Source organism: Sesamum indicum, linkage group LG8 (genome assembly GCF_000512975.1).
Source record: "Sesamum indicum cultivar Zhongzhi No. 13 linkage group LG8, S_indicum_v1.0, whole genome shotgun sequence".
NCBI classification, from domain to species: Eukaryota; Viridiplantae; Streptophyta; class Magnoliopsida; order Lamiales; family Pedaliaceae; genus Sesamum; species Sesamum indicum.
Genome location: NC_026152.1, coordinates 9233957 through 9255018, shown reverse-complemented (window position 1 = coordinate 9255018; position 21062 = coordinate 9233957). Strand labels below are relative to the sequence as shown.

At 35.8% G+C, this 21062-nt stretch overlaps 4 protein-coding genes across 7 annotated transcripts; 2 read left to right on the top strand and 2 right to left on the bottom strand.

Annotated features, from left to right (window-relative positions):
- LOC105168081 (protein ENDOSPERM DEFECTIVE 1-like) lies at window positions 97-4240 on the top strand. The gene is made up of 6 exons (XM_011088010.2): window positions 97-1213; window positions 1535-1654; window positions 2231-2347; window positions 2463-2552; window positions 2847-2954; window positions 3196-4240. Exons 1-6 carry the CDS (start codon window positions 233-235, stop codon window positions 3280-3282), a joined length of 1503 nt encoding a protein of 500 aa, XP_011086312.1. The 5' UTR covers window positions 97-232; the 3' UTR covers window positions 3283-4240.
- Window positions 3824-9453, bottom strand: LOC105168080 (uncharacterized WD repeat-containing protein C2A9.03). Of its 2 annotated transcripts, none has more exons than XM_011088008.2 (10): window positions 9219-9453; window positions 8637-8787; window positions 8351-8518; window positions 8163-8249; window positions 7208-7342; window positions 7016-7126; window positions 6571-6662; window positions 5832-5937; window positions 4919-5005; window positions 3824-4758 (listed from the first exon to the last, which is right to left on the bottom strand). In XM_011088008.2, exons 2-10 carry the CDS (start codon window positions 8754-8756, stop codon window positions 4345-4347), a joined length of 1320 nt encoding a protein of 439 aa, XP_011086310.1. In that variant the 5' UTR covers window positions 8757-8787; window positions 9219-9453; the 3' UTR covers window positions 3824-4344. The 2 variants fall into 2 exon arrangements, with proteins under 2 accessions (XP_011086310.1, XP_011086311.1); XM_011088009.2 differs by having other exon boundaries at window positions 8637-8744.
- On the top strand, window positions 11428-15452 carry LOC105168078. 2 transcript variants are annotated; one of them, XM_020696484.1, is made up of 6 exons: window positions 11428-11825; window positions 12150-12249; window positions 12340-12519; window positions 12998-13115; window positions 14086-14164; window positions 14712-15452. In XM_020696484.1, exons 1-5 carry the CDS (start codon window positions 11600-11602, stop codon window positions 14161-14163), a joined length of 702 nt encoding a protein of 233 aa, XP_020552143.1. In that variant the 5' UTR covers window positions 11428-11599; the 3' UTR covers window position 14164; window positions 14712-15452. The 2 variants fall into 2 exon arrangements, with proteins under 2 accessions (XP_020552143.1, XP_011086305.1); XM_011088003.2 differs by lacking the exon at window positions 14086-14164.
- LOC105168079 (myb family transcription factor PHL7-like) lies at window positions 15677-19715 on the bottom strand. 2 transcript variants are annotated; one of them, XM_020696483.1, is made up of 8 exons: window positions 19457-19715; window positions 18896-18991; window positions 18005-18235; window positions 17385-17461; window positions 17249-17291; window positions 17049-17106; window positions 16696-16765; window positions 15677-16453 (listed from the first exon to the last, which is right to left on the bottom strand). In XM_020696483.1, the coding sequence occupies exons 3-8, from the start codon at window positions 18222-18224 to the stop codon at window positions 15911-15913; spliced, it is 1011 nt and encodes a 336-aa protein (XP_020552142.1). In that variant the 5' UTR covers window positions 18225-18235; window positions 18896-18991; window positions 19457-19715; the 3' UTR covers window positions 15677-15910. The 2 variants fall into 2 exon arrangements, with proteins under 2 accessions (XP_020552142.1, XP_011086306.1); XM_011088004.2 differs by lacking the exon at window positions 18896-18991 and having other exon boundaries at window positions 19457-19714.

The window sequence follows — 21062 nt, the reverse complement described above, 5'->3', positions numbered from 1 at the left end:
TAGTTAAAGAATACTAGTAGGAAATAGAACCGTTACCCGCAGGATATATTGTTTATATTTCACAACGGCTAGTTTCTCAATCATTTTTCCTATTTTCTTTCAATTTTACAAAATCCTTTCTTCTCTTTCTGCTGCCAATTTTATAAATCATTGGAGGATTGAGGGTATCTTAATTCCTAATTACGTCCTGTGGATAAATTTCCTATCACTGAATCCGGAGAACTGGGTGAGAATGATCGAACCAGGAGGTGGAGGAGCAGCAGACTCGACGTCGGAGCAACCAGCTCCGCCTCCGCCGCTCTCCCAACGCCGGCCCAGAGTGAGAGAAGTCAGTTCTCGGTTCATGTCTCCTTTAATCCATTCCAATTCAACCCCAAACCCTTCCGATTTTCCGCGCTCGAAAACTGTCCACCGCCGTCAACCGTCCAAAACCGACGAGAATCACATTCCTGAGACGAATCGTAGCTTAGATAAATTGTCCGCTTCAATTGTATCGACTATACAGAGAAAACAGCCCCAGCAACGAGTGAAGCAGCATGCTAAAGAAAATGGAGAACCCAGAGATCATCAGCATCCCGAAGCTAGGGTTTCATCAAGGCCTGACACGCCGATTGCAATGGGCACAGATCGGATTGTTGCGTCGAGGTATAGGCAAGTTCCTAATAGTATCTATCGTTCAAATTCGCTGAATAGTAGCAGTAACGGATGTGCCGCTGTTACAGCAGCGGCTAGGCTATTGCAAGAGGCCACATCTGATGTGGAAAAGAAGCTCTCGAGGATTTCAACATCGAGAAGTGATGATATGGATTCCAGTAGTACTACATCTTCAAATCAGGGCAGTTCCTCGTGCCCAAACTCCCCACTCTGCATGCCAATTAACAAGCTGCGGGGTGTTCCTGATACTCGTTCTTCTATGCCCGATGTGGATAAATGGCTTGCAGAGAGGAATTCTAGCAATGCTGGCAGAACCACAAGTGATTGTGCACGTTCGCTGAATTTTTCATCTTCTTTGAAAATAGGGGGAGGCATTTCCCTGCCTCCACATCCTTCGTCATGTATAAGGTCAGGATTAGATGTGAAGAAAGGAAGGAAGGTCATTAGTCACCAAGAAGATGTTCATTCTCTCAAGATGTTGAGCAACCATTATCTACAGTGGCGGTTTGCCAACACCAAAGCAGAAGCCTCCATGCGTGTCCAGATGCAAGAAGCTGAGGTTTGTCCCCAACTTCCATAGAGAGAATTTACTGTGTGACTATTCAGATATTCTTGTATCTTTATCGTCCACACTTATGGTCTTACAATTTTTTAACTGTTATTACAAAGTATATTTTGGTAAAACCAAAGGTTGCTGATTGAGATTAGTGTTTGTATTTCTGCCTTAGCGCATAATATTTATATTCTTATTTTGCATCTCCTTTTGTCTGGGATCCTGCGAAATGATCAACCCTTGTCAAACTGAATTTTGACTTTACAATGTAACCACTTATCTCCTTTATTTTATTCATATACTTACGCTCTTTTCTTTCTTATGCAGAGAAAGTTTTATTCGATTGGCGACAAGCTATCAGATTTACGTGATAAAGTGAAAAGGAAACGCATAGAACTTGTAGTATTGAGAAGAATACAAACTTTGACCACAATTGTTGAAACTCAAGTAAGGGTTCCAATCCTGATTCCTTGAACTTTGGTGTGTTTGTTATGCTTTCAGTTTTTTCATTTGTACTTTGAGCTTTATGAATGAGAGTTTGTAATGCATAAAAAATGCAGACTTTGGATAATTGCAACTATCTTTAATGGGTTGTTTAGTTGACATATGCAAGAGCATTTTATGTGATTGTAGTAGCCTTCCTTCAGCAACTTCTCAATCCATATGTCATGTATACTAGGGAGAAAGGTTGTTGGCTATTTGATACTTAGAGGTGTCAAAAGATGTTAATTGTTATAGTATTTCCTCCTCCAATATACCTCATTTCGTCGCTTCACATATGTCAAATGTGCCATGAAGAAAGGATGGGAAATGCCAAACTTTACTATCAAAAGAATGGAAAAAGGGAGGAAACAAAACTGAGAGTTCAATCTCTTTACACATTTTCCACCTATCATTGTTTACTGTTTCTCTGCTTCCACCTTCCTTCCATGGAATAAATGTTTGTGATGACTGCCTTCTTTCTCTCTCCTAATATATATGAAACTTAAACATTAACATACTTTTTCTTTATCATGGTTTTAGATGCCATACCTTGATGAATGGACTACTCTGGAAGAGGATTACTCAACTTCCCTATTAGGCACAACAAATGCATTGCTTAGTTCCTCAGTTAGACTTCCCGTCGGTGGGGAAGTGCGGGTAACGTTTCATCTTCTAATTCTCTACTATGTACTCAGTTTACCAAGACATGGCATTGTATAGTTTCTGTTTTCCTGAATCTAGATGGACTGATTTATGAGATGAAAATTTTCAGGCTGATACTGCAGAGCTAGGGGAGGCTCTTGGTGCGGCTCTCAAGGTGATGGAATCAATAGGTTCTCATATTCAGAGATTTATGCAAAAAGTAAGCCAGCTACAAAACATTGTTTTTTCTATTTAATGTGGCCAGTTAGAACATCTAGTATATTCTTGAACATTAACTTTTCTTGTGGAGTGGCAGACATGCAAAAAGCAAAATAGTTTTCATACATTCATTTTGTTAGTTAATGGCTGCAATTATTACGTTTTGTTATTATAAATACCCAGAATGTTTTCTTTGTTTTCCATTTTTTCTTCTGAAGTGGATATTCTGCGAAAGGTAGCTTATTCAATCCCTACATATTGAAGTTCCAGAGTGACATGGTTTCTATCTCTGCAGGCTGAGGAAATGGATAAATCAGTCTCTGGACTAGCTAAGGTGGCTGGTGGCGAAAGAGTTCTTGTAGAGGACTGTGGATATCTACTATCAAAGACATATACATCGCAGGTGCATATATTCTTCTGATATGTGTTTGACTCCTCGGGGAATGATGTTCTTTCCAATAAAGTTCTGTAAATTGTTTTCTCTAAATATTGCTTATCAATATTTACAAACTTTGGTTCTTTTCGATGCTATGGAAGATAATTCCTACATTTGCCTTTTGGCTATTGGTGTAACTGAAGACAACTGCTTCAAAAGTTCTAATATGATTTTTGTTCAGAGCTAATTTTTACATTTATTTTTGCAGGTCAGAGAATGTAGCTTAAGGAGCACTCTAATACAAATTCATAGCAGCAATAAAAATCAAAAACAGAAGTGCGACGAAAAATCATAGAGAAGTCAGAGCAGCCCATGAGGTCAGTAAGCTGTATGCTAACTTACCTCAGATTCCAAAATTAGGACAAGAGAGGACTCACTTTTTGCTATTTTGACACTGAAAAGAAATTCTGTAAATGTACCAAATTATAAATGTTAGTGCAAATAAATACTCTTTAGATCGAATGAATTCCACCTTATCGCCTAAGCATCAAAAATCTGTTTTTAACCCCTAGAAAAATTGCCGCTTAAAAAAGGTGCCTTTAGATTTAACTCCACAGAATCGAAGTGCGGACATATGCACTCATTTAGCATCACTTCATCGGTTCATCCTACACAGTATAATTTCCAGCTAGCCTGATTTTGGACCAGGAGGTTCTCATGCAGAATGAGATATAACTTTCCAATTAGCAGATTCCAGAAAACCCGTTGAAAGGAAAGAGCAGGGGTCTTAAGTGTGAACTAAGCCAGCAACCTTAAAAGAGTAAACCAACAAACTTAAAACAAGTAGTCGTTTTCTCCTCTTGCTAAATATTTCAATGTAAAAATGAAAACAAACATCACCAGAATGCCTTCGCATGGCTTGCAAATATCACAAGAATTACCCAAAGGGGCAAAGTCAGACGGAGTATCAGCACCTCTAAAAAGTATTAGGCGTAAGTTAACCTATTATAGACTATACTAATCTATCTGTCCACTGGCTAATGCTATATGATGTTGAGGTTTGCTCTCAAAGCAAAGACCTCTTATCTGAGATTTCAGTTTTAGAGCAGGGCAATGGATATAAACAGTGTTGACTAGCAGGCAATCAGTATATGCCAACTCCACAAATGTTAATAGTACAAGTACAATTTCCATATACACAACCTAGTGACATTCCCACAAAAAAAATTGGCCTTGATATATTGATTTCCGTTCTTGCCGCATCAAAACACATTATAGGCCTCTCATATTCACTTCTCTGCCAGTTGAGTAAATAGCCAGCCAGGCAGATTCAGCCCCCTTGAGAAGTAAATAGAGAGATCCACCTGTGTTTCTCTCCAACAATAAAAGCATGGACTCATCAAAGTAACCAAATGATTCACATTAGAGAGTCCAGATATGAATAGTTTCTGCATCGGTTGTACTGAAGGAGGCTACCATAAGTACGATCCCATACCCCAATGAAGAGGGAATCTGTATCAGGACTGAAAGAGACTCCAGAGATTTCACCAAAGAAGTCAATCTCTTGTTCCTTCTCATAATCATTCTTCACATCATACACGTGAACAAAATCAGCTGGTTCAGCCATTGCCATAAACTGTCCATCAGATGTGAAACGGATAGATCGGATTGCGCCAAGATTTCCCTTGAGTACAGCAACAGACTTTGACAGGTTTCGAGCATCCCATACTCGACAAGTTTTGTCCTGGTTCCCTGTCGCAAACATGTGACCATTTGGATGCCATGCAGAAGCAAAGGAGAAATCCAGATGTCCACAAACAGGCGCAATAGTCTATGAAAGAAAAGGAGTTACTAGAGCATAAAAAACATGATGAATCAAAATAACTGAAATGTAGCTGGCCGTTGGTCCCAGAACAATATATCAGCTCTTCTCCACTGCCCAATGTAAGTTTTGGTTTTACCAATATTAATTATAGAAATTAAGTACCCACCTTGCCAGTTTGTGAATCCACCAACACCCCATCAGGGTTGTCCCCAACAACAGCGATGACTTTGCCATCTGGACTCAAAGAGGAATGCTGCAAACAAACTAACACAACATTACCAGAATATACTTTTAGAGAGACGAAAGATTATAAAAACCAGAATGAGGTGAAATGAGCACAAGTCACTCACACACGCAAGCAACTTTTCTGCTCACGGTTACATGGGACACACACTAAGCTCAAGCAATATAATGTCACTCAGGCTCAACGGCAACCCAAACACCTAGTGTTTTACTAGTAGGAAGCAGATTTACACATGCTAGGAAATATATAGGGCCTGCCGTAAGAGCATAAATCTCGAAAAGTTTAACTCCAGTAAGATGGAAGTACATATGTGGGTCTGAAATTATGCTTTGTCATGTAAAGAGTTCATGGCAATACATATCAACTTTCATGACACATACGAATACAAGCAATAGCTAATACTATACCAAGTAACACACCCAACGAAAATACCAAATTATAAGCATGCAGAAAGTATGTATGTTCCATCCTCCCTAATAAACTCCAATTTTGGTCATGCAAGCATGCCACCTATGTTTCATGTGAGACATTTACCATATGGTATGCCAAAGATACTTTGGAAACATATTCAAGTGGGTTCTCCTAAACTGCAACAATTTTCAAGTTCCTGTCCAAACATACAGTGACTACAAAGCCACATTGATTGCAAAATGGATAATTTCATGAAAGCACCAACCGGTCTACAATTAGACAAAATACTTGTCATTATTTATTTGCTAGTCATTTTCACAAAGACACCTGCTATTTGTCAGCAATTTCATGAGAACAAAGATCCATATCTGTCACTATTCGATTTATGTGCATGTAAATTTATGTTGCAATAAAGAGAACTTACGTTCACAGGCCATGGGTAACAGAATTGCTTAACAAGCTGAAATCTCTCCATGTCAAAATCCCGCACTCCACCATCGTTATTTGAAGCTGTGAAATGAATAGAACCACTGATGGTGGTTCAAAACCAATTAATTCCAGACATTGGATTGAGATTTTTGGCAGCTTTCAGTTTGGCAGACTCAATGCATGTGCTTAAGATTATAGAAAAATGAAAAGAATTATTTCTTTGTTTTGTATGCTAATACCATTTCCTGAAATTATGTCTGGCATTTACTGAATTAAACAATCCAAATTAAGATGTTAACCAACGTGATTGGAAAAAGAAATAAAATAGAATAGAGGTAAATAGGGACTTAAAATATAGCGAACAAAGGACAGAAGAATAAGAAAGCTAAACTCAACTAAAAAAATGGGAGAGAACAGATGATAGAATTTTGGCAAGGAGAAGTTAATCACCTATTGCAGTGAATAAATTGGTTCTGTAAAACGCCAAAGACACCAATCAATTTGAGCTAATTAGTTGCAACACTTGAGTACTACCTTCAATTAACAAAATCATCATAAGCACATCTAACAGCTCATCTATGAGCTGTTACCACTTGCTAGGGACCAAAATGGGTGACATGAAATTTCCTCAATCATATAATTCTACAGCATATTGCATACATGGTTTCTACTTCACACAGAGGTTAGGAGAGCAGAGAATTTTGGGTGGGTTCAAGACAAAGAATGAAGTTTACCTTGGACCATCGTAGATCTCAATGGCATTTGTGATAGCATTATCATCATAAGTTGTCCTCGTACAAAAGCTAACACCAGGGCAATCTAGATCCTGCATTACATGACGAATGTTTCATCCAGCTATCATCAACAAAGAAAAGAAAGATTCTTCGAGGAGCAAGTGTTATTTCTCATTATTGAGTTTGAATATCTCCATGTTAGTATGATCTCTAAGCTAAGTAATCTTTATTTCCTTCTATATGAGGGGGAAAAACTCAAGGCAAAGAGATCATGTAGCTGAAAACAGGGAGGTCATCATATCTTGACGAAAACAAGTAGTCTCCCGACCAGAGAAAGAACCAATGGCGACTGATGCATCAAATCATAGACATCATCTGGAAAGATGCACCATATCTGAGTGTGGGAAAGCACAAATGATAATAAAGCTCTAATCAATAGGACTACCTTGCAAATAAGCTCCCCCTGGGATCCCCCAGCAATCAGCAAATTGTCACGTACAGCCATAGTAGTTACTTGTATCTGACTAAAGCCTTCCAGTAAACTTCCCGGGTGTTTCTATCAGAAATAATAAATTAGCACCAGATACCATAATACCTAAAGGAAATTATAACTTACATGTCTCAAATTTATGATTACCTCACTGGGAGCCACATGACCGGAAACATTGAGAACTTCAGTCTTCTTGGAGCTCAATGAAGACCAATGAATGATTGAATAATGCGACATGAGGTAAACATCATGCTTTGAAGTTGACCAAACCAGATTCCTCAACTGCAATCATGGAGCCATTTTGAAGAAAAGTCAAATCCATATTATCCGTAAAAACACCAAAAAAATATAAGAATGTATGACAGGCTACACTACCTATGATAAATTATTCTAACAGCATATTCATCAAAAGAAAGCAAAATACACATGTATAATAGTTACCTAAATAATACCTAACACCAAGCTTAAGACCACAAGTACCCAACCCAATCATGATAGGCATCATTATCCAACTAGAAAATTCCGTGGTTCAACTATCGGACAACGTCAGCGGATGAAACTCTAAATTTGACTCGAAATGAGAACCTCTATTGGCAGCACAAAGAACTATACCACTTTATATATTCAAGACAGATTCTTCAATTATCTCGGCACCTCTACTCCAAATTTTAAGAAGAAAACGAAATGCTCAAGGGATAAATTAGAATAAGGAAGATAGAGCAAAACCCTTGTCTTCCATCTGGTTGCCTTACCCCACATCTAAACGTATTAGCCGCAGATAGGACTATTAGCTTAAATCAGAATCCAGCAATACCCTTCTGAGAATTAGGCAAAATCAGATTTTTCTTGAAACTTATCAATAAAGTGAAAGTTTTAAAAAGGCTGGGCAATACAGAGTTCTGTGTCTGCCTCATCCTGCTCTAGGCAAACACAGTTTTATTTATTTGGGTGTGCAGAGCAGTCTCAGTTAAATGCAAAAGGAGAGTGTATTTTATGTAGTGAATAAAAGTACAAAAGTAAAACAACTGAAAGCTTCTCAAGAACCAACAATCAATTTAGAGCTTAAAATATTAAAAAAAAAAAACATAGTGTATCTCTTTACCTGAAAATGAAGAATGGTTGATTTTACCGATCTGGTATTCTGCCAGAATTCATAATACACACCACCTTTCCTTGTCAACTTGCATTCCTAAAATATTCAAAAGGAAAAGTTAGATCAGTTCGCATGACAGTTAAGATATACAAAACCAACCCAACTGCATTTTGCTATCATTTGAATCTGAAAATTACCTTCTCTGACCCCTGTCCAGATTGGGGAATATTCTCATAATTCTTATATTGTTCCAGTCTAGTCTGCCTATACTTCTCCCTTGATATGCTTAACCTCTCCCACGGGATTCCTTGGATATCCTTCCCTTTCCGTGCCTCAGCGGCATAAGTATCCATGAACTTATCATCCTAACCACATTTCAGTTGATTTACATCACCAATAACCAAAACCAACAAGAAAACATAATGCGGTAGAGTTAAAACTTAATAATTATATTAATGACTATGATTTGTAGATTGAACTGACCAAATTGTCATACTCATCCTCATCCTCATCGAACTCAGAATCTCCCAATATTCTACCAGCAAAAAACATATCCTCGTCTACTTCGTCTGCATAATCCATAACTTCCTCCTGGAATGACATTTCCAAATACTCAACTGCACTCACTTGTTAGCTGCAACAAAGGCAATATCATAACAATTTCAAAGCGGATGCATTCATCAATGGCTAGGAACTAAAGTGCACACTACAACACCCGGATTGATTAGACTCTGAAATGAGAATTGCAAAACAGTGGGCTAGCCAATGGATCATATAGAAACAACAATGAATCATACTATACATAAAGTTCATCTCCCTGAACTCAAAAAGAAAAATCTCGTGACTAAATATAACTCAGAGCATCCAAGCGGGAAAAAACGTTAAACAAAATAAACTAGAAAATTCCATCAGAACTACTCCGTTCTCACTAAAGAAACCCTAGACAGCAGAAGAAGTCAATGAAACAGATAATGGAAGCATAAATTCACAAATCAGCAACATATTAGAACATCAAAAGTCGAGCTCGTCCAACCATCAAATTAAAGATAACAACTTTATTCTGACCTGCAATTCCCCCAAAATTGATGAATTATTAGAACGACAAATCGGTTCTCGAATAAAAAGAACAACAATCAGAGTCTCGCGACTCCGACCGAGATGATTAGGGCGAGATCTCCGTGCCCCAGACCAAATTCAGCGATGGCGATCTGTCCATATCTCAATCCGGATAGCGCTTAAATTACGACGGTTATCGCTTTAGCCTCGGTAAAATTTGATTCTGGTAATAATAAACCACTAAATTGAGAAGGTTTTGAGAGTTAATTTATTTTATCGATTTAAATTAATTATTCATCTTATATTCATTACTCTATTTAATTAAAAAAAGTATAATACAAAATTAAATTACGTATCTCTTCAATTATAATTACTAATAATTTGTCGCACACCTTTTGTATTTGCAAATTGTACAATGTTATTTAAAATATTTTTTTATTATTTTAATAAAATATATATAAAATAATATTAATATTAAATTTATAAAAAATATATAAGTGAAAAGAATGCCGAAAAGAAAATTAACTATCAAAAGATAATGGTGCGTGGAAAGTTTTTTTTTTTTAGAAGAGTGGACGGGTGGAAAGTTAATAAATAAATTAAATTAAATATTAAAATTAATATATCAAATTAATTGAGACACTAATTTATCTATTTTCAATTATATAATACGAATCGTTACTATACACAGACAGATTGACTTGGATTTATGTCGGTTCCAAATGGGTCGATCCAAAATGGATCTAAGTGAATGGGTCCTAAACAGATTTAGTTGCAAATTTGTTGGTCAAGTTAATATAAATTATTTTATTAATTAGAATTCAAATGTTTTAGAATTTCACATAATGAAAAGAAAAAAAATCATATTTGAACTACTAAAAAAGATAAGTACTACTCATAATGCAATACGATTAAACTTGTATCACACGTCATTTCTGACTAATGATATGTATATTAAAATTTATTTGCTAAATCATAAAGGACAAAATATCTACGAAATATCTAACAAAATACTATATTGTATCAAAATAATTCATAAAATTTTGGATGTTCATCTTGAATAAATACCAAGTGGTGCAACAAAATTCTCTATACTTGTTGAGAAACACTTTTCATTTTCATCACCTTTAGAATCATAAATTGTACTTGAAATAAGAAAGTGACAAAAATATAAGGATAAACTACAACAACCTCCCTTGAAATCTGACATAATTATGAAGTATATGGAGAAATAGAGTTGTCAGAGTATGTGTGTATTTTGGAGAAAGAGAAAGTGTTTGTGTGTGTGTGTGTGTGTGTGTGTGGAGAAAAGGAGATGTCGGTGCACCCAATTGAGAAGAGAAGATTGTGGTTTATTTTATTTTATTTTTAGTTTATGAATTGAATCTGTTAAGAACCTATATTTAGGCCCATTAACAACTCATTTTAAACCCATTAACAACTCATATCCAATTCTTACAAAGTATAATTTTATTTAGTTCGATCCATATCAATCTATTTTAAAATATAATTAACTCAACCCAACCTGATCCAAAACTAGTTGGGTTGAGTTGAAACCAAATGTTTCAAACCATCTTGACACTCCTGCACGAGCATATAATTATGATGTGAGATGAAAATAATATTTTTTTGTAGGGTAAAATACCTCTCATGCCTTGAACAATTATTATTTTTGAAAAGAAAATATGTTAAAAAATATATTTAATTAATTATTTATATCCAAAAAAGTCAGTTAATAACTTAATTTTATTATCAAATTAATAATTTTTATTCATGAATTCTTTTTGTATATTTATTGTACTCATTTATTAGTTAACTTTGAATTTGTATAAAAAATAAAATTCAAACTTTTTGACTCACTAATTATATTTTTACTTTATTATAAATAAAAGATATTTTTTGAATTAAGAAAAAATTAATGAAACCTAAAATGCAAAATTATCTAAAAAGAGAAATTCTTTGAACTAATATATATAACATAAGGGAAATTAGTACAAATTTATTAGGATGTAAAAAATTAGTAGCGTTTATAAATATTAAAAAATTGATCTAGTATCATTGATGATTGTTTTTGTTTAATAAATAAATTAGTTAAATTTTATAAAAAAATAAATATAACTTTATATTTATTCAAAATTAATTTAAATAGTTTTATAATTAAATTGACCCTATATATTTTCATGCTTGGGGTTGGGAGGAGGCATACGTTCTACTAAATTTGATCCGTAGGCCTAAAGTCGTGTAAGGGAAGGTGGGAGTGTCGAAATCGCACCATATCAAATTTCAAGACTCCACGAAACGAAGCAAAAACAAACAAACTGCCAAAATTGGTGAATAGGTCTGCTACCAAATATCTCGTCGAGGAAAAGAGTTAGCGGATTCTGTCCGCCATGAGTGCCGCCGCGCTGATTCCGATCACGAATACCACCGCATTACAGTTGCCGTGCTCATCGACAACCGTGTCGAGAAGAAAACCCTCGGTTTCGACCAGGAATTCACTTGTCATTGAGACCGCGGAAGACCAGGCCTCGGCGGAGACTCCGCGGGAATCCGTCGCCCGCCGCCTTATATTGCTACGTCACGCCAAGAGCTCCTGGGAAAACCGTTCCCTCAGAGGTACTCATTTTGGTTACTCTATGTACTGGGAATGACACCCAGTTTATGTTTGTTGGTTCCGCAGCACGAGATTGTGTGCAGTTAATCGATGAGAAAATGGAGGGAAGAGAAATGTGGTGGTTGTTAATTTTTGTTCGCGAGCTATGTTGTTAGGAATTTGTTCACAGTGGATTTTAGAGAACATTGATTCCCTGCCTCAATTTGTCTCCTCTTGGGCTTTGTAAATATTTCATCTAAATCAAACGTAATCAATTACAATATTTTTCTCTGAAGCAAGGATGTAGTAGGTTAGTTGTAGATAATTCCATTTTTCTTATTTAATAGATCATGACCGACCTTTGAGTAAATCTGGGAGAGCTGATGCTGTCAAACTCTCGCAGAAACTTGAGCAGTTGGGTTGGATTCCTCAACTTATATTATCCAGGTGGAATTTGCCTCTTAATTGTAGTGTAAATGGTAAATAAAATGAAACCATGATCTCAATTTTGTATTCGATTTTCATATGTTGCTGTAGTGATGCACAGAGAACAAGGGAAACACTGAAAATCATGCAGGAGCAAGTGAGGGGTTTCTTGGAAGCCGAGGTACATTTTATTTCAAGCTTTTACTCGATTGCAGCAATGGATGGGCAAACAGCAGAGCACCTTCAACAGGCCATCTGTAAATACTCAAGGGATGAGATTCTTACAATAATGTGAGTATTATTGATTGTGACAACTTCTCATCCCATTTTTTTGTGTTGGGTGACGAATGAAGTGAAAGTACATTGCACCCAAGGACCTCTTTGAAACTCTGTAGTTTGTTGTGAATTATTTTTTAACTCATCATCTGCAAACAAACATGAATATTCGTAAACTGTATTTCTACATTCAACCTTCTCGAGGTTGGTTTTAAGATTAACTTTTTTATTGCTTGCACACTGCCAAGATACTTAATGATTAATTAAATAGTAACATAAAGATAGAAAAACATATACATTTTGCAGAGAGTAAAGGGATTTCATGCAACTACAATTTAAAATTTTAAATGATCTACAGTTTCTGTACCACATTATCTTGGGAATCTTCGCTGGTTATTGATGGGATTTCTTGATGTTCACTTGCTGAATAAGAAAATGACTACTTAATGACTGTTCCTGTGTTGGATGATTGGATCTTCCAATAATCATGCAGGTGTATGGGGCACAATAGGGGATGGGAGGAGGCAGCCTCCATGTTTTCTGGTGTCTCCATCGAACTGAAGACTTGCAATGCTGCTTTGCTGGAAGCAACAGGAAAATCATGGGAAGAGGTCCTGTAATTGTTTTATTTTTTATTTTTATTTTTGTATTTAAACACTCATTACAGTATCTGCATGCTTTTAATCTTAAGGAGCGAGTAATTACTTATACTAATTTATTATGAAATGCATAAATAAAGGAAATTATCATATGAAAATTAGGGAAGAAAAGACAACTTTCTGTTTGAGAGCATCTATTTCCTTGTGGATTCCTTGTTGACAGTAATGACAAGCTGATGAACGTTTTTGTAGATAAAGACTGCCCTTTAAATTCTAGTATCAAGTGGTTACTTGAATTTTTATCACGATATTTTCTGGGTTGATATAGCCTCATTTGGTTTTAAAAATGGAAGTTGTCAGACCTCAATGTATGTGTGCTTGGTTATTTGGTTTTCCAGGTAAAGGACATGTGAGGAGGTTTCAGAAAGTCTCCATAAGCTCATGGATTTGATTTCCTTAAAATTTATTTTCAGTAACCATTATTGGCAATAACAAGTCTAAGAAACCAGTGCAGTTCTCAACAGGATTACTTGTATGACTAAATATATTTGGACTGATACAGTATACGGTGTAAGAAGAATAACGTGCTTTGTATTGAAAATCTATAGAAGCATCTAACTTCACTAGGAAAAAAGCTCCTAGACTAGTAAATAACCTATGAAGTTGAAAGTTGACTCTGGGGTGTCCAGTGAGGTGTTCTTGGTTTGCTTCATATCTGAGATAATGCTGTGAAATGATGCCTGGAAGATGCTTGAGATTCTTCTCTTGGACATGGCTGAGTTAAGCAGGTTGGGAAACTTTAGATGTTGGACTTTTGACCAATGGATATTTTGGCCAGCTTCAGAAATCATTTGATTCTCGTTCAACTTGATGAAGATTATTCTTTTATGTTTTTTATCGAGTCAAATGAATCCATAACATGCTTGCAGGGCCCAATCTCTGCTAAAAGCGGAGGAGATAATTTTTTTATCCGTTTGTGCAGGGTAATAAGGCTACATCCATTAACAACCCTGAAAGTGTCTTGCAAACTTTCTATTCAATCAAAAAGGAGTTAATTTGAGGTGATCATAATTAAAATGCCACGTGCAGACTGTAAAATTTAAAGCATCAAGTTGTCTTTGTTCCAGGTTACTCCACTTATATTACACGCTCAGGGTTCAAAAAGCAAGAGATACCTATGTAAAATAATTGGCAGCTACACGATATTTTGTGGACTTTTGTAAAAGACTTTAGACCTTTTAACCGAGCCTAGTTCTCTTGGTCTTGGTGCATTTGTTATGAGAATGTTTTGTTGCTTCTTGATGTGTTGTGTGAATGTTGAGCAAAACCCAGAATTTTCTTTTATGTGTTAACGCCGAGTCAGCAGGTTTGACTAAGAGAGCATATGTAGGTTGGTCCAGAAATAACTAGCCTTCACTGTTTACCTAAAATCTGAAATGGAAATTTGCAACATTTTACTCTGATGAGTATTCTTCATATTGTACATCAAATCTTCAGTTATTTCTAGAGGAAGTTGGTAGCATTTAGCACCTTCTGCATTGCTTTAGTGTTTTCTTATCTTATTAATCTCTTACATCTCCATCTGACATCATTTTGTTTCAAACCCAGGCATTTTCTTTGGCAGGGTTTGGTGGTTGGAAGCTGTATGGCATTGTAAAGCCAGATGCTTAGGACTCGTCTTTTGAGACCAAACTATCATCCTAGCTACCAGTGCTCTTGCTTCGCCTCCTTTTATGCACGGGGACAGATGAAGAGGGTAAAATTCCCTTTTCCATCCATTCTCACTAAGTAACTCTGCAATCTTTCCTTCCAATCCACCCTTTTGCTATGGTTGCAAAGAATTGGGTATGAGCAGGAAAAAAAGAGCTCCGATTGTTGGAAATACTTCCCTTCTTGGCACTATGTTTTATTCAGCTAAGAGAAGTTCGTTTCTCCTATGAAGTTGCGTCATGAGGAATGGATACCTATCTGTTGAAACTGGAAATTTTAGGAGCATCCATGAACCCAGCCAGCTGAGATGGAATTTTGACTGAACCATTAAGTTCTGCTGGGGTATTCTCTACAATGTTTTATGTTCTTCAATGTATACTGTTAGTTTTCTCCAATCCATCTTTTTCGGTTCGTTAAATGCCAAAAGATTTATGTTGGAGGAAAGGAAAAAAAAAATGAAGTGGTAGATTTATTTATGAGTGTCAATATCTTGCATTTGCTCCTGGGCCTGATTAAGGTCATTTTCTGTAAGCTGTATATGTTGCTCACCTGTCACCTTTATTGAACAAAAGGGTGACCTGTAATCGCCATGGTGCTGTTATTTATTTTAGAATGATAACCAATCAGCTTGGAAATTAACTTCCAAATCTGAAGTTTGCTTTAGTTGAAGGGAAGTGAACTTTACCCCTAAGCTTGCTGTTAAAAAAGTTGAGAATAGAACATTAAATAAGAAATCTAGGGTATTGTTAGAAACGCGTGTAAGCTCTAAAGTAGCCCATGTTGATACAAACATGAGATGTCAAAGTGAAATGATAACACACATAATCCAAAGAACTAATTCCTAGGAGCTCAGAAGTTGAGTGTTGAAAGAAACGAAGAGGTCAGTCAATAAAGCTGCAATACCAGGTAATATCTGCACGTTCACCCACTGAAAGGAAAAGCTTCAAGGATATAAAAGCTTCTAAACCTAACATTCTCATAACATCTAAATACCAGTAAGGTTTTCTGACCTAATGTAGGTATGTATTTCAGAAACTAGACATACAAGGTGACAAATGAGTGGTAATGTAGGTCCAAGCAACATGGACCAGGACAAGCTACAGGTTGCTTTCGGGGACTCTTTCTAACTTATTTTCGCTGCCAATGGATAACCCTGATGAATGATCGAACTGCTCTCTTGTCAAGAAAATAGAGTGTGGCTGCTGGTAAGGAGGGCTCAAGCTTGACTCAAGTATTGAATGAGTGAGAACCATCTCTGGTTTAGTGAATGCTACATCAGCTCTTCCCCGTTGCTTTTTCCCTGGTCTCTCACTTGGGCTTTCGACTGAAGAAGTCACATGGCAACCAGAATCAGGGGTTAGAGGCTCGTGGTGAGAGGAGAAAGATTCATCAACTGAAGGACTCTTGGCTGGGATATGCTCTTTGGCAGGCTTGTCAGGAAAAGGTGGCTCGGATGTCGGACCAGGAGTTGCTGGCTCAGTTTTATTATCGGACTCAGGGTGAATGTCCTGTGTTCCTGGTGCGGGGACCCCTAAGCCAGGTTCTTCTGAAAGAACTCCACTGAGGCGTTGTTGTTCCTCGATTATCTTTTTTAAGTACTTTCCTTGGGCTTCTATCCGCAACTGCAGCTGTCTTTGCACCTGTAAGATTCATTAGTAGTTTCATAAGATGAAGCCACAGGAGGTTCCCTGCAGTAAGTACCTACATGGCTCCAGGATTAATTAAATCAAGTTGTCCTCTCGATACAATTTAGAGGGATGAATCTTAGATGTTTACAGATGGAATCTATTGAAAAATCTCCACAAGTTCGACATCATCATGACCAAATACAGTAGCCATGGGACGGCAAAGAAAATTACTTTAAAAAAAAAATTGGATGTACCTCTAATTGCTCATGCAATCGCTTCTGAACCTCCATCTGCAGCTTGAGTGCTTCGGTTATTTGCATTCCACTATAAGCATAACAAATAACTTCTTTCTTGTATTAGAACAGTCACGTTAATATATTCACAATAGAACATAGCTTTGTGGGTATTAGATAGTTAAAGAGAGTACTCTAGACAACCAATTAGAGATGAACTAATCACAAGGAGGATATTTCATAAACAGTTGCCAAGTGACTCTTGGCAAAATTGTATAACGCCATGCACATCCATATGTGATCCCAAAGAGTCGGGCACATCCATGTGAGATTCGAAGGAAGGAATGACAAAGATGAGAGGAGATTTCACTTACGATGAGCCATCCAAACTGGAAATAATGTCTCCAGATTCTTTCTTTTCAACTTTGTTCCCTTTTAATCAAATCAAGACAATATGTATAAATATATTAATTGGCAATCCAAAAATACTCAATATTCAACAAGTTATATGAATATATACAATATGGAACAATCTACACCTTACGTAAAGTACAATAACAATCATACAACCTACCATCAGAAGAAGAATCTGGAAGATACTTGGCAAGCCGATATTTCTGTTGGAAGAAAAAGGGTAATGCAAGCTGGTGAGCCGACATGACAAATGAATAGATTACCGCATTGTGGAAAGGATTCCATGAAATGCATACCTGTAAGTGGCTTTTCACATGGTAGATTGTTAGCCCTTGAACTCCCATAACTCTAAGAACACCTTTAGGAGTTGCTCCTGAAATACAGTGATATATATCAGAAAATTTCCTTGCATGATTGAAGACTGGGATAAGACTTCCTCCACTTGAGATGTCGAAAACCATCCCTTGCAACAGTTTTGCAGAAAATCTTAAAAAATTTGACAATTTTACGACACTGAAGATAACTGGTTTGGTCTTTTGCGGTACCAGCATGAGGCAACTACACAAGAGTTATTTGTCTCAGACTGAGAAAAATATATATCCCCAAGAAACCTTGTCACCTGGACAGTGCGACCACACAGTAATGCAAAATCTACCTATCCTCACTCGTCGGACGTGTCAAAGCAGGGTATTCTATCTTTCCCTTCTCAATTACACAACAAAGTGGATAATATCTATCACAGGCTCAAAAAGAATTCATTACATAAATGGAACAAAATCACCAAACTAACCTAATGTCTTTTTCATCTACCTGCTGTTTTTTTATCCTTTTTGTCTGTATTTTATACTGCACCATACTAATGTCTAATTGATTTACTCACTGTGGGCACCAAACTTGTATATAAGAAAGAACTCACTGTCTGGCCCACCAAGTTGTGCTACGGCATCAACAAACCGCTCGTGAAGCTCATGCGTCCAACGAAGCCGCTGCTTAGATGCCAAATTGGGATTGTTGTTCAGATTGCTACTTCCACTGATAGGATCCATTCTGCTGGCACTGCAGTCTAATGGCTGAGTTTGAACAACTGGATTCCCGTGAGCTAAGCTTGAGCTAGGAACAGCTTTGGGTTGATACATACTTCATTAATCTATCCGGAAAAAGAAATGATATCAAAACTATAGGACATAATAAATCCTGAAATTGGCAGATAAACTCGATGGTCCATACCAATGGAGGAGAAACTTTATCAGCAACTAGCATACAATTTGGTCATCACAATTCTTAGTAACAGTCTTCATTCTTTCTCTTCCACTTGAATGTGGTGCAGCGCACGGGTGGGTAATATACAGAACTAAAGTTTCCTCAAATGATTGAATGATGAAGATTTATTATCATACAGTAAATCCTTACTATAAACACAATTTTACTCTCTGAGGTTGTTTTATAGAAAACGTCAAACATTTATACGCGCTTGTGTAAGACAGTTATCATAGTGAAGTATTATCAAAGAACTTGAGGAACAATGTTAGATTATTACAGGCCTTAACTTAAACGGGAATCTAAACCTAAGAGGAAACAAGGTTAGGTATTAACTCCAATCGATTCAGTTAAGTAGTTGGGCACATTGAATGCAGTTTATGAGGTAATAATCATAATACTGTAAATTCAGACAGACAGAAATTCCTTAACTTCTTATCTATAAAATTAATACTCTGTTCATAATTCAGGTATACACCAAAGAGAATACACACTTGAAGCATATCACTTGCATGAGACTATAAGGAAGTAAATGAAACTCTCTTGTAACCTTCATATCATCCACGAAAACTGGATAAACCAGTGGGAAAAGGTTGAGCAGCATACATGACAAAAGGAAGAGAAACTTGTGGCGATTTGTTTTCATCTGATTCAATGAAGCTGGATTTAGCACACGCTAAAATCTTCAGAAACAGAAGCTATAGCAAAAGGGTCAAAGATTTAATGAATTGCTGCAGTCTACACTTACCCATAACAGAAGGAGATTTCAAACTGAAACTACAACACATGTTGACTGAAAAGACAAAAGAGAAAGAAACTAGGAAACAAAGAAAACAATTTGTGTCAAGGAACTATCCAGTAGCCACTTCGCTTCCAATAAAATAGTACAAAAATCACAAAACTAAAGTCGACGCATAAACGTAACCCTAAAATTGTTGGCTCTCCTATTTTCTCCCACAAAATTACGAGAATTTAGCACTTACGCATCAGAATTACCAATCTCAAAACAACCAAACAAGAGTTGACCGAACAACAAGTAGTTCCAGGAGGAAAAAAAAAAGGAGCTTAAATTGTTACAGTAATAACCGGCAAAGAAAACAAAAATCCTTACGCAGATCTGTGCAACTCCAAGGCGCGATCCTCCAAATCTTCCAACAACACGAATTCAACAGGACCAGAACCAACACTGTTGCTTCAAATTTCCCCGAATTGAACTCCTCAAGAAATTCCGGCCACAAAATTTGAAAATAAATGATGGCGCAAAATAATTTTGAGCTGGCCAATGAATGAGTAGTGAAGCAAGCACAAGCAGCAGTGATTGAGCTGAAGGAGGAGCTCAGAAGGGCTCCCAATTCTGGAAATTTTGTTTTCTTGTTCAAAGCTTGATATCAGGGGTATTCTGGTGAATTTTTTTTCTCATTTTCTATTAAATTTTATATCACTTAAATAATCAAATAAATGTTTTAATTTCAAATCTTTTTATATTTTTAATTCCATTCAATATATACAATCCACGTGTATAAAATATTTCTTTTAAAAAAGATAAAATTACAATAAATTCTCTTAAATCTTATCGTAATTACAAATACTCCATTATTACTTGAAAAATTATAAAATAATTTCTAAAAAAATAATATAATGGTCCTTACAATGGACTATCACGAGAAAATATTTATTAGACGATTATTAATTTTAAAAAAATATTTATAACTTTTAAATAATAACAGATCTCTGTAATTATAATAAATTTTAAAAAAATCCGTTATAATTTACGCTTAAAAAATAATTAACATAATTTTTTGTATACTTGTCTTATATATATATATTAGAGGAAATCCGGTGTGTATCATGCAGTCATCAGGTGGGAATGGGTGCAATTCATTAATGATGCATGCTCATTTTTATATTATTTTAATGTAAATAAAAATACTAAATTATAATGTCAATTTTCTTAGAAAATAAATAAAATGACAATTTAATACTAAAAAAAGGACGTTAATCATGAACTAAATAAAACTGTTACCATAATAAAATTTTATATAGTTATGTCCAATTATTACATAAAATCAAGATAAGACTTTGCAAGAAAAAGGGCAGAGGCCCACAGCACAAAATCCCACCAATCATATAGGAGACTGGTTTATATTTGTGAGACATAACCAATCAATTACCCCAACTCTATCCATTGGGTTCCTTTTTTTTTTTTTTAATTTTAAAAAAAAGCTATTTTGATGGAGATAGGAAGGATAAAATGGTAATATCACGTTTTATTTATTTTTAAATAAAACCCCAATGCCAAAAACATCAAGAATGGATTATGGAATCTTATAAGTTAGAATTTGATATAATATAAAGGGTAATTTTATTTATTCAATTACTATTTTTAGTGGGTTGTAAATGTTTATTTATGTTGTAGTTTTTTTAGTGAAATTGTTGGATCATTGTATTAAAATTTTAATTAGTAATTAAGTAATTGTTAAGTTAGAAGTAGAACAAAGGTTGTGTAGTTAAATTCTCCCCCTAAAGTTTGGTGTAATTATATGTAGACACCCTATAGTTTGAAAAATTACATCTAGCATTTCTTATATTTGCTTACGTCTTATAAATAAGTTCCTTTGCTGGTCAAAATTCATTGAATGTTTTTATATTAACAAAAAAAAAATTAAATTAAAATTGATACTTGCCCTTCATTGATTTATTTCTAACTTATAACAGGT

Excerpts from the sequence above, each read along its gene's own strand:
- LOC105168079 (XM_020696483.1), bottom strand. The coding sequence starts at position 18,224 with ATGTATCAACCCAAAGCTGTTCCTAGCTCAAGCTTAGCTCACGGGAAT. Across the intron at positions 17,292-17,384 it reads ATGTGAAAAGCCACTTACAG|AAATATCGGCTTGCCAAGTA; the intron begins GTATGCATTTCA and ends TTCTTCCAACAG. Across the intron at positions 16,454-16,695 it reads GATTGCATGAGCAATTAGAG|GTGCAAAGACAGCTGCAGTT; the intron begins GTACATCCAATT and ends TGAATCTTACAG.
- LOC105168080 (XM_011088008.2), bottom strand. The coding sequence starts at position 8,756 with ATGTCATTCCAGGAGGAAGTTATGGATTATGCAGACGAAGTAGACGAG. Across the intron at positions 7,343-8,162 it reads CAACCATTCTTCATTTTCAG|TTGAGGAATCTGGTTTGGTC; the intron begins GTAAAGAGATAC and ends CCATGATTGCAG. Across the intron at positions 6,663-7,015 it reads AGGGGGAGCTTATTTGCAAG|GATCTAGATTGCCCTGGTGT; the intron begins GTAGTCCTATTG and ends CATGTAATGCAG.
- LOC105168078 (XM_020696484.1), top strand. The coding sequence starts at position 11,600 with ATGAGTGCCGCCGCGCTGATTCCGATCACGAATACCACCGCATTACAG. Across the intron at positions 12,520-12,997 it reads GATGAGATTCTTACAATAAT|GTGTATGGGGCACAATAGGG; the intron begins GTGAGTATTATT and ends ATAATCATGCAG. Across the intron at positions 13,116-14,085 it reads CAGGAAAATCATGGGAAGAG|GGTAATAAGGCTACATCCAT; the intron begins GTCCTGTAATTG and ends CCGTTTGTGCAG.
- LOC105168081 (XM_011088010.2), top strand. The coding sequence starts at position 233 with ATGATCGAACCAGGAGGTGGAGGAGCAGCAGACTCGACGTCGGAGCAA. Across the intron at positions 2,348-2,462 it reads CCGTCGGTGGGGAAGTGCGG|GCTGATACTGCAGAGCTAGG; the intron begins GTAACGTTTCAT and ends GAAAATTTTCAG. Across the intron at positions 2,955-3,195 it reads CAAAGACATATACATCGCAG|GTCAGAGAATGTAGCTTAAG; the intron begins GTGCATATATTC and ends TTATTTTTGCAG.